The sequence below is a fragment of the Leopardus geoffroyi genome, chromosome D1 (assembly GCF_018350155.1).
Source record: "Leopardus geoffroyi isolate Oge1 chromosome D1, O.geoffroyi_Oge1_pat1.0, whole genome shotgun sequence".
NCBI lineage: Eukaryota > Metazoa > Chordata > Mammalia > Carnivora > Felidae > Leopardus > Leopardus geoffroyi.
In genome coordinates this window covers 64,728,126-64,740,431 of record NC_059329.1, presented here as the reverse complement: position 1 = coordinate 64,740,431, position 12,306 = coordinate 64,728,126, and the positions used below count along the sequence as shown (strand labels likewise).

Here is a 12,306-nt window from a genome sequence, read left to right as displayed (position 1 = left end):
GTGTATGAGACTGTATCAACAATGTGCCCACCGCCACTGTGTGTTTTCACCACCAATAATGGCGGCCACCACCAAAGAGACGAATTCCCCCGCAGAAACGTACCGTCCAGCGAACTGCACATCTACACTTGTATGGATGCAACTTTGAAAGAACCGACTAATTTAGTAGAGGTCTACCCAGAAGCTAGAAAGGAGGGCACACACTTCAGTTTTGCAATTGTTTTTACAGATCCTAAAATAGCCTGGCTATCAAGGAAAGCAGACTGGCAGCACCATGTCTGGGAGGAAGGGGACTGATGACTCCATGACACTGCAGTCGCATAAATTCCAAATAGGAGACTATCTGGACATAGCAACCACCCCTCCGAATCGGGCACCGCTTCCTTCAGGGCACACGAGACCGTATTAAACTTTATTTACTATTTCATGAATCATTTTCCATTCAGTTATGTAAAACTAACTTTTTCCTCCTCTCAAAAAAAAGAAGAAAAAATGTCAGCTAGGACATCTGGGATGCAACCTGTCTAATGGCAAGTGACTTAGCCTCTGGACAAGGATATCTCAACCTCCTGCATTTCCAACATCAACCTCCCCCTCCCAGTAAAGTGGTCCCATTCCTGCCTTCCCCCTTCTGTGCATATTTTCCCATTTTGGATCAGTCTGCAGGACTCCAGCTTTAGAAGACTGCATTTTGGCTTCAGCTTCAGCTTAGGCAATCACATGCTCCCTCAAGCTTCCATTTCCTCCTTTCTGCCCCGGAATGGTTGCAGTTTCCACACCTCTTCAGCAGGCAAGCTCCTCACCTTACCCATTCCCAAATATCATCAGCTCTTAAGGTAGACCAGCTGGTCTCCATGGGGAAGGAGATAGGTAACCAAAGTCATATATTTACAGCTTTGGTTACTCGTCTCCTTCCCTCAGAGACTAGCAGGTGTACAGCCTTGATCCAGAGAGAGCAGAAGGGGAGTTAGGAAACCTGCACCCCACTCGGGACAGAATGCACCAGGGGAAAGAGGTCTGAAGAGCAAGGGCAGCAGTGAAGGAGTGGGTGAGGTGACAAGGTTCTATTGCAAGAAACAAGGAGTGGGGGGCACGACCAAGTATAGAGACCCCAACTGGGGATTATAACTCGGCATGTTGTACATGTAATCCTGCCTGGAAAAACGCTCATGCTTGCTCTCCTTCGACCCCAGATTTCCCCCTTCTCAGGGAGCATGACGGGAGCACACAGGCAGCCTGACTGTGTGGCTTAAGCTGCTTGCCTGGGCCTTTCCTGCTGGAAAGGACCACCCAGTGGGGGCTGGCCAAAGCTGGATGGGAAGCAGGAAGAGGCTGCAAAGTGCACAGATGAGGCAATAGTCCCAGGCAGTGTGGCATGCTGTAGGCCTCGTGGTTGTGTGGTTACGTCTCCCAGTGGTTTCCCAAACAGGCCAGGGGCCCACTCACCAAGCTCTCCTTTATGTAGGCAGCTGTGGGGCCCGGGATCTGGCTCAGGAGGGCTGCTCTCTCCTGAGGATGCTCCAGCATCTCCAGTGCCAGTCTCAAGTCCTCAACGAGATGGAGCACTGGGAAAGGGTTCGTGTGGGAGGCTGGAGAGGCCAGTGCAGGCTCGCAGCTACTGTCACCGATATCTGCACCTGTTTTAGTGCCTGGAACGAAAGAGAGTCAGGAACTTTGGTAAGAAGGGTGGATGCCATGGGCAAGGAACTGGTAAAGAGCAAAGAGAGAAGAGATAGGGGAAAGAAGATTGGATAAGAAGATCACTAGAAAATCACTTCTGCCTCAGCAGAATCATTCTCAAAGTAAACTCGGCAGTAACCATCTTCGATCCTGGGCACGGCATGGCAGGAAGAGACCGGACTGAGGTGAACAACTTGCCCAAGGAGAATGATGTACAGAAGCTCACACCCCTAGACAACTGGGAGAACACAGCCGGCCATTCCCAGTGACCTGAAACACACTGGCTAAAACAATGAGCTGCTATTCGTCAGCTTTTAGATCCATCAGTTTAAGTTAATGTGGTAGGGCTGTCTGCACAGATGGCACCAAAAATTCCTTTCCTCCCTGTATATGTATTCCTCTCCTCTCCTCTCCTCTCCTCTCCTCTCCATTCCTCCCACAGTGATTCCTGACTCTAGCCTGGCCCAGTGACACGCTCTGTGCAATACAATGCCGTAGGCTGCCAGTCTCAGCTCTGATGAGGTTTAGTGAATCGGAATCTTTCTGGATTTTCCCACTTGGAGGACCTCAACATCCCCTAACGTACTCACACTTTAAAGCTGCACTAGTTACGGTGAATCCACATCTCATCCTCCCTATTATGGACCATGAAACTCTGACGGCAGGGTCCCTGCCACAGTTGGCCGACTTCCTGCCATCACGGCCCCTGCCCTGCAGATGTCGAAGGGGCATCTGACTACATGCACGCATGCTTGGAGGAACAGCTAAGAGGAAGAGAGCTCAGACTGGGTCAGCTCTTTCTAATTTCAAGTTTCCTAAACAGGGGCTGTTTTTGCCTTTGTAAACCTCACCATTTAAACAAACAAACAAACAAAAAGTCCTCTTTGCATAAACACAGTGGTCTATTTTTCAAACCAAAGACTGGGGTGACACAGTCTGACAAAGGGTTTCTGTGCTTTTTTCAGCAATAAAAAACACTTTAGAAAATGTGGTGTCGATAGTGGAATTTCTAGGACATTTGGATTGTTTGTAAGGCCAACAGGATAAAATACTTGGAATGCAGGGCTCTGCTGGAAAATATGGGCAATAGGGCCACCACATCCACAGTTACGGGCAGGCCTGACGTCTAAATCTAGGTCCCTCCACCCCGCTAAGAGCCAGCTTCCTAGTTGCCACGGCAGTTTTTGCAAGGAAAAATCCACACAGAAGGAAACAATTACTATTTGATTGCTGGTTTGCTTTCTGAAAGCACAGGATAGAGGGAATTGTGGGTCACAATCCACAAACAAGTTCATGGCTCTGGGGAGCTGGGAAACTGCGGATTACCCACACTCTAGTGTATGATCAGCAGTTTCTAGGCCCTACAAATCTGATGGAGAGTTGACTATGAAGGGCCACAGCCAACCTCAGGGAAGAAAATGGACCGAGCAGAGGAAGATCCCCCAGTCTCCAATTCACTGAGTAATCCCTGACCATCCCAGACATGCTCCAACACAGATACCTTTATAAACAGAGGATAAGTCAGGCCAGTCAGGCCATGGGTAGGTGAAGAGACCAAGATTTTCATTAACTTTAGGTCACTCTGTGGTCTTGGACAAGTCTCTTCCTTTCTCTGGGCCCCCTCTCTGCCCTAAAGCCTTGGGATTCTTCCCTACCATTCAAGGGGTGTGTGTGTGGGTGTGTGTATCTGTGACTATTTTTGGATGTGGTATATGTATACATAAAAGACTTAAATCCCTGTATTTTTTTTTTTTTTTGCAATTTATATCAACATACAGGCTCACAAAATGGCCCAGAATGGTGAAACTCCTAAGGCCTAGCATTAACAAAGGCAACAATTGTCTAGAAGACTCAATTCCATACTCCATGCATTCCCTTCAGATAATTAGCTCCTATGGAAAAATTACAACCACAGGGGGAAACAAATCAGAATAGAACTACCAGCTACAACAAAGAAGAAAATATATGCCTTCATACTTGAGGGTAACAGAGCAATATAAAAGAGACAATAACATAACATATAACACAACATAGAAAAGAGACAAGGTGTTATTCCCCAAATTACTTCTCAGAAAAGAGCAATTCACCTTATACTCAAACCCTAATAAAGCTTCTCTTTAGGGGCACTTACTTTATTTTGAACAACAAAGCACTCTTTGGGGAAGATAGATTAGCACAAAGGTTTTCAATTTTATATGCAGAGTGAGTTTTACAAACTATAGATGCCTGGGTCCTACCTCCAGAAGTTCTAATTGGTCTAAGATGTGATTTGGAATAATAAAAAGCTCCTTAGGTGATTTTAATGTGAAGCCTAAGTTCTAAGAAACCTGAAACCTACACAAATCACCACAATGAATACTAAATTTTGATGTTTAGGGAGATCACTTGGTAATTCTTCATTTAAGGAGGCAAAACTAAAGCTTAATACAGATTTAGTAATTATTAGAGGAAATAAGACCATATAAAATGCAAGCATAGGATTTTATTGAAAGCCTTTTAATGATCACTTCCAAAAGCAAGTAAGAAGGTATGTGGTAATAATTAGGGTTATTTATAGATGTTTTGGTTCTCCTCTACTTGGGCTCACAGCGGGATTACATGTCTGCGCTTTGTTTACTTATGGCCACATGACTTCCCTTGGCCAATAAACATGAAAGTTTTTAAGGACCAGTACATAATTCCCCATATCTCTTCCACTTGCTCTGGCCTCCGGTAATGGTAGAGAGTGAATCAGCCCATGTCCAAGAAGGATGATGACATGGACCAGAGCCCTCAGCAGATCTGGAGGGAACTTAAAGTATCAACAAGAAACAAACTTTGCTGTTTCAAGCTACTGATCTTTTAGCCTGTTCGGCTGCAGTAACAATCAGTCCTACTTCACTTATACAAAGTATGTATGTCACACAGTTCAGAAATACATATGTGAAAGATCAAATTTTTAAAAATGATCTTTTAATGGGTTCAAATGTAAGCAGCCACCAACTTAATGTAGACTGTTATATGTGTAAAATGTTAACCACAAACCAAAAACTGGTAACAGGTATGCTAAAAAATAGAGAAAGCAATTCAAGTATATCAGTAAAAAAAGCCAGCAAACCTTGGAAGAAAAGAGCAAGAAAGGAACACAGAAGAAATATAAAAACATCCATAAAACGAGTAACAAAATGGCATAAGTACATACCTATCAATAATTATTTTGAATGTAAATGGGCTAACCGCCCCAAACAAATGACATAAGGTGACAGAATGGATAAAAAACAAAACAAAACAAGAACCATCTATATGCTGCCTATAAGAGACTCATTTCAGACCTAAAGACATATGCAGATTGAAAATGAAGGAATACAAAAAGCATTTATCATGCAAATGGAGGTGAAAAGAAAGTCTTAGTAGCAATACTTATATTGGAGAAAATAGACTAAAACAAAGAGTGTAACAAGAGAAAAAGGACACTATATAATCATAAAGGGAATAATCCAACAAGATATAACAGCTATAAATATTGATGTGCTTAACATGGGAGCACCAAAATACATAAAGCATCTAGTAAAAAAACATAAAAGGACTAATTGATAACAATACAATAATAGTAGGGAACTTTAACATCTCACTTACATCAATGGATAAATCATCCAAGCAGAAAATTAACAAGAAAACAGTGGCTTTGAATGACATTTTGGACCAGATGGAGCTAGCAGATATATTCAGAACATCCCATCTTAAAACAGTAGAATGCACATTCTTTTTAAGTGCACATGGAATATTCTCCAGAATAGGTCACGTATTAGGCCAAAAGACAAGTCTCAACAAATTCAAAAACACTAAAGTCACACAGTGCATCTTTTCCAACCATAACACCATGAAACTAGAAATGAGCCACAAGAAAAAGTCTGAGAAGAACACAAATACATGGAAGTTAAATAACATGCTACTAAACAATTAATGGGTCAACCAGGAAATCAAGAGGAAATAAAATAAGACATAGAGACAAATTAAAATGAAAATACAGTGGTCCAAAATCTTTGGGATGTAGTAAAAGCTGTTCTAACAAGGAAGTTTATAGCAATACAGGACACATCAAGACAGAAGAAAAATCCCAAATAAACAACCTAACCTTTACCTAGAGGAGTTAGAAAAAGAACAAAACCCAAAGCCAGTAGAAGGAAGGAAATAATAAGATTAAAGGAGAAATAAACAAAATAGAGACTAAAAAAACAATAGAATAGATCAATGAAACCAGAAGCTGGTTCTTTGAAAAAAATCAACAATACTAATAAACCTTTAGCCAGACTGAGAAAAAAAAAAAAAAAAAAGAAAAGAAAGAAAGAAAAAAATAGATACAGGGCTCAAACAAACAAAATCATAAATGAAAGAGGAAAAATAACAACCAACACAAAAGAAATATAATGGATTATAAGAGCATAGTATGAAAAATTATATGCCAACAAACTGGACAATATAGAAGAAATGGATAAATTCTTAAGGGTGTACCACCAAAAACTGAATCAGGAATAAATAGAAAATTTGAACAGACTGATTACCAGCAATGAAATTGAATCAACAGCCAAAGAAACTCCCAACAACAACAAAATTCCCAACAAAGAAAAATCCAGGACCAAACAGCTTCACAAGTAAATTCTACCAAACACTTACAGAAGAATTAATACCTATTCTTAAGCTATTTCAAAAAACAGAAGAGGAAGGAAAACTTCCAAATTCATTCTATGAGACCAGCATTACTCTGATACCAAAACAAGATAAAGCCACTACAAAAAAAGAGAACTACAGGCCAATATTTCTGATGAACACAGATGCAAAAATCCTCAATAAAATATTAGCAAACTGAACCCAACAATACATTAAAAAAAATCATTCACCACGATTAAGGGGGATTTATTCCTAGGATACAAAGGTGGTTCAATGTTCACAAATTAAGTAACATGATGCATGACATCAATAAGAGAAAGGATAAAAACCACATGATCATCTCATAAAAAGCATTTTCCAAAGTACAACATTCCTTCATGATAAAAACCCTCAACAAAGTAGTTTTAAAGAGAATAGATCTCAACACAATAAAGGCCATATATGAAAAACCGACAGCTAATATCATACCTAATAGTGAAAAACTGAGAGCTTTACCCTGAAGATCAGCAGCAAGACAGGAATGTCCCCTCTCACCACTTTTATTCAACATACTACTGGAAGTCCTAGCAATAGTGATCAGACAACAAAAAGAAACAAAGGAATCCAAATTGGTAACTAAGAAGTAAAACTATCTTATTTGCAGGTGGCATGAAACTATATATAAAATACCTGAAAAACTCCACCAAAAACTACTAGAACTGATAAGTGAATTCAATAAGGTTGTAGGATACAAAATCAATATACAGAAATCTGTTGCATTTCTACATACAAAAAATGAAGCAGCAGAAAGAAATTAAGAAAAGAATCCTATTTACAATTGGACCAAAAATAAAATACTTAGGAATAAACTCAACCAAGGAGGTGAAAGACCTGTATTCTGAAAACTATAGAACACTGATGAAAAAAATTGAGGAAACCACAAACAAATGGAAAGATATTCCATGCTCATTGATTGGAAGAACAAGTATTGTTAAAATATCCATACTACCCAAAGCAATCTACAGATTTAATGCAATCCCTATCAAAATACCAATAGCATTTTTCACAAAACTAGAATAATCCCTAGATTTGTGTGGAACCACAAAAGACCCCAAATAGCCAAAGTGATCTTGAAAAAGAACAAAACTGGAGGTATTACAATCCCAGATTTCAAGTTATACTACAAAGCTGCAATACTCAAAACAGTATGGTACTGGCACTAAAATAGACACATTGATCAATAGAACAGAATGGAAAGCCCAGAAATAAACCCATGATGATATGGCCAATTAGTCTATGACAAAGGAGACAAGAATATACAATGGGAAAAAGACAGTCTCTTTAACAAATGGTGCTGAGAAAATTGGACAGCTACATGCAAAACAATGAAACTGGACCACTTTCTTATACCACAAAAATAAACTCAAAATTGGATTAAGGACCTAAATGTGAGACCTGAAACCATAAAATTCCTAGAGGAGAACACTGGCAGTAACCTCTTTGACATAAGCCATAGACACAGTTTTCTAGATATGTCTCCAGATGCAAGGAAACAAAAGCAAAAATAAACTATTGGGACTTCATCAAAATAAAAAGCCTCTAGGGCGCCTGGGTAGCTCAGTTGGTTAAGTATCCAAAACTTGGTTTCGGCTCAGGTCATGGTCTCGCAGTTCTTGAGTTTGAGCCCCACATCAGGCTCTGCGCTGTCAGCATGAAGCCTGCTTGGGATTCTCTTTCACCCCACTCTCTCTACCCCTCCCCCACTTGCTCTCTTAAATAAACAAACAAACAAATAAATAAACAGCTTCCACGCAGCAAAGGAAACAATCAACAGAACTAAAAGACAACCTTTTGAATGGGAGAAGATGTTTGCACACAACTTAACACCAAAAGATCCCCAAATAATCCAATTAAAGAATGGGCAGAAGACGTAAACAGACCTTCAAAGACATCCAGATGGCCAACAGACACATGAAAAGATGCTGAACATTGCTCATCATTAGGGAAATGTAAATCAAAACCACACTGAGATACCACCTCACACTGGTCAGAATGGCTAAAATGAAAAACATAAGAACCAACAGGTGTTGGTGAGGATGTGAAGAAAAAGGAACTCTCATGCAATGTTGATAGGATTGCAAACTGGTATAGCCACTATGGAAAAACAGTATGGAGGCATTTCAAAAAATTAAAAATAGAATTACCATATGGCTCAGTAATTCCACTACTGGGTATTTACCCAAAGACTATGAAAACACTAATTCAAAAAGACATATGCAGTCCTATGTTTTTTGCAATATTATTTGCAATAGCCAAATTAGGGAATCAGCCCAAGTATCCCTCAATAGATGAAAGGATAAAGAAGATGTGAGATATATACACATATATATGTATATACATGTGTGTGTGTGTATATATATATATATATACACACACACACATATATATACATGTGTGTATATATATATGTATATATATACATGTGTGTATATATATATACGTGTGTGTATATATATATACACACACGTATATATTTATTCACATGTATATATTTACAACTTAGAAAAATTATAATTTCAGTATAGTTAACATACTTCACTGAATGACTTATTTCACTTAGCATTATACTCCTTAGATACATCCATGTTGTTGCAAATGGCAAAATTTCATTCTTTTTATGGCTGAGTAATATTCCATTATATATATGACCAATGACCATAAAATATCATCCACAACTTCTTTTTTTTAATGCTTATTTATTTTTGAGAGAGAGAGACAGATAGAGTGTGAGCAGGGGAGGGGCAGATAGAGAGGGAGACACAGAATCCGAAGCAGGCTCCAAGCTCCAAGCTGTCAGCACAGAGCCCAACACAGGGCTCAAACTCAAAACCCAGGAGATCATGATCTGAACTGAAGTCAGACATTTAACCGAAGTCAGACACTTAACTGACTGAGCCACCCAGGCGCCCCTCATCTACAACTTCTAGAAAACCTGTCACTCAAGATTAAGAATAAAATAAGGATGGGCTCTGCGCTGACAGCACATAGCCTGCTTGCGATTCTCTCCCTCTCTCTCTGCCCCTCCCCTGCTAGTGCACACACGCGCCTGCTCTTTCTCTCTCTTTCTCAAAATAAATAAACTTTTAAAAGAGAATAAAAAAAGTACATTTTTCAGATGATGACTCATGCAATTTATTACTGAATTAATTTTAAAGGATCTAATTCATGAAGAAAGAAACTATGGCAAGCAAAAAGGTGTGGGATGAAAGAACCAACTGTGTTAAAATTATTTGTTAAACAAAATAAACACTGCCAATTAAAAAACATAATAATTTGGAGGATATGGATTAAGATGACATTAGAACTCTGCACAAAAATAATGTGGACAATGGGGCACTGATAGAAATCAAAGCGTTCTAAGAGTCATGTATTAATGATGAAGCATTACTCTTCTTTTTTTTTTTTTTTTTTATTTTTTTATTTTTTTTCAACGTTTATTTATTTTTGGGACAGAGAGAGACAGAGCATGAACGGGGGAGGGGCAGAGAGAGAGGGAGACACAGAATCGGAAACAGGCTCCAGGCTCTGAGCCATCAGCCCAGAGCCCGATGCGGGGCTCGAACTCACGGACCGCGAGACCGCGACCTGGCTGAAGTCGGACGCTCAACCGACTGCGCCACCCAGGCGCCCGCATTACTCTTCTTTAAAGATATTTATCTTTAGCCTTCATGGTAAGGAGGCATGTTAAATATATAAGTATGAGCCTTAAAAGAATAGTAATAGACATTTAACTTTCTAGCAGAGATTAAAAACAACAACAAAGGCCAGCAAGACAAAACCAAAAACAAATTTAACACACACACACACACACACACACACACACACACACACACACATTAACTGGATAAAATGATAAAAACAAATAAAAAATCATCTGAATAGTCCTGTAAAACAAATAATTTAAACTATAATTTGAAGCATTTGAACCATTATTTAAATTTCTTTTCCAAAGAACATTTCAGGCCGAGTGTTTTTACAAGTAAGTTCTATCAAACCTTCGAGAAGTGAAAAATTCTGCTCTATTTTGTTTGAGTGTTGGAAGGGACTGCTCCCAGCTTATGTAATACAGAGAACTTGCCAGGACAACCTGTAGTCCAGAGTGTACATGGCACCCCCGGAACCATACAGCTCAGCAGTCCTGAGCACGATGTAGGGGATTCCAGGCCTTCTCACTGAGGAACTTGGACACACGAATCTCAAACACAAATTTTAAAAACCAAATCCCATGGTGTGTAAAAAAGAGAGCATGTTGTGACCATCCAACCTAGGAAATGACAGATCCAGCAGAGCTAAACAGGAAATAAAAAATGAAGTGATACAACAGAACAACAAAGGACAAAGAACTCTGTCCCAAACAATGAGAGATGGCACACCGTGTTCAAGCACATATGAAATATTTTTTCCCCCAAACTGACCACATACTTATTAGAATGACTAAAATAAAAAAGACAAGAAATAATAAGTATTGGCGAAGATGTGGAGAAAAAGGAACCCTCGTATACTGTTGGTGGGAATGTAAACTGCTGCAGCCATTGTGGAAAACAGTATGGAGTTTCCTCAAAAAATTAAAAATAGAATTACCATATGATTCAGGAATTCCACTACTGGGTATTTACCCAAAGAAACAAAAACACTAATTCAAAAAGGTACACATACCCGTGTTTATTACAGCATTATTCACAATAACCAAAATACGGAAGCAACCTATGTGTCCATGGATAGATGAATGGATAAGGAAAATGTGATGTGTATAAAGGAATATTACACAGCCATAAAAAGGGGTGAGATCATGCCATTTGCGACAACATGGATGGACCTAGAGGGCATTATCCTAAGTGAAATAAGTCAGACTGAGAAAGACTAATAACACCATATGATTTCACTCATATGTGAAATCTAAAAATAAACCACACAAATGAATAAACAAAAAGCAGAATCAGACCTACAAATACAGAGAACTGATGGTTGCTACAGATAAGGGGGTTTGGAGACTGGGCAAAATGGGTGAAAGGGAGGGGGAGATACAGGTTTCCAGTTAAATAAGAAGAGGGACACAGATGACTGGGTCAGAGGGACATGACCTGAGGACTCGACCTGTCACCACTCACTCTGAAGATGGAGGAAGGGGATGGTGAGCCCAAAAGGACAGCATTACAGCAGCCAAGGGGCCGTCAGTGGCAGACTAATTGTATAGAGAAAACCCTCGAAGGACACCCCAAAATTCAAAACCCCATGTGCACACACCTATTTAAGCAGCTAAACTGAAGGAAATCTTCAGAGCTCAGAACCTCAAGGGGAAGAGAGCATTTGAACTGGTGTTCATCCATATGCCACTGCCGGTTCCCTGACAGTCTAACACCTGGGCCACAGACCACTTGAGGGGGGCAGGAGACAAAGTTTAGGCCTGATCCAAGGGAGAGGTCAGATGGGAGACCTCTGCAAGAAGCCAGGATACAAAAGGGCAACACCTTCAGTAAAGTAGAGAAGCCTACCCTACAGAAGGAAACTGGGCCTGGAATCTGGAATAAGAACACATACAAATAATTTGATGTTTAAAAAAAAAAAAAGAGGGGGGTGAGTGAAGCCCAGAAAGTGTGAGACAAGTAGAAATCAGACAATAAGATTGTTGAAAAATGGTCAGATGAATTAATCATCAAAATAAATGTATACAGACGACACCCGATGGTTGAAAGACAGGTATTGTTAAACTGGTTAAAAAGTAAAAGGGTACCTATATCCCATTGGCAAAAGATACATCTAAAACAAAAGCACACTGAAAGCTTGATACTGAAAAAGGATGGAAGAAGGTCAATACCAATATAATACCAAGAAAAACCAAAACAAAGTTGGAATGGACAGATTAACACGAGAAAAAATACTCTTCAAGACAAAAAACATTGCTAGAGATGAAGAGTGTTACTCTATGCTGATAAAAGTGTT

General features: G+C 39.6%; 1 protein-coding gene across 5 annotated transcripts in view; it reads right to left on the bottom strand.

The window, feature by feature from the left end:
• PPFIBP2 (PPFIA binding protein 2) overlaps positions 1–12,306 on the bottom strand; it is a 144,418-nt gene that overhangs the window by 93,469 nt on the left and 38,643 nt on the right. For 4 of the 5 annotated variants that reach the window (XM_045484361.1, XM_045484365.1, XM_045484364.1 and 1 more), the window contains exon 3: positions 1,447–1,649. The exons of the other annotated variant lie outside the window; for it this stretch is intronic. In XM_045484361.1, the coding sequence (XP_045340317.1) occupies positions 1,447–1,649 (203 nt within the window). The remainder of the gene's footprint in view (positions 1–1,446; positions 1,650–12,306) is intronic. 5 annotated transcript variants of the gene reach the window in all.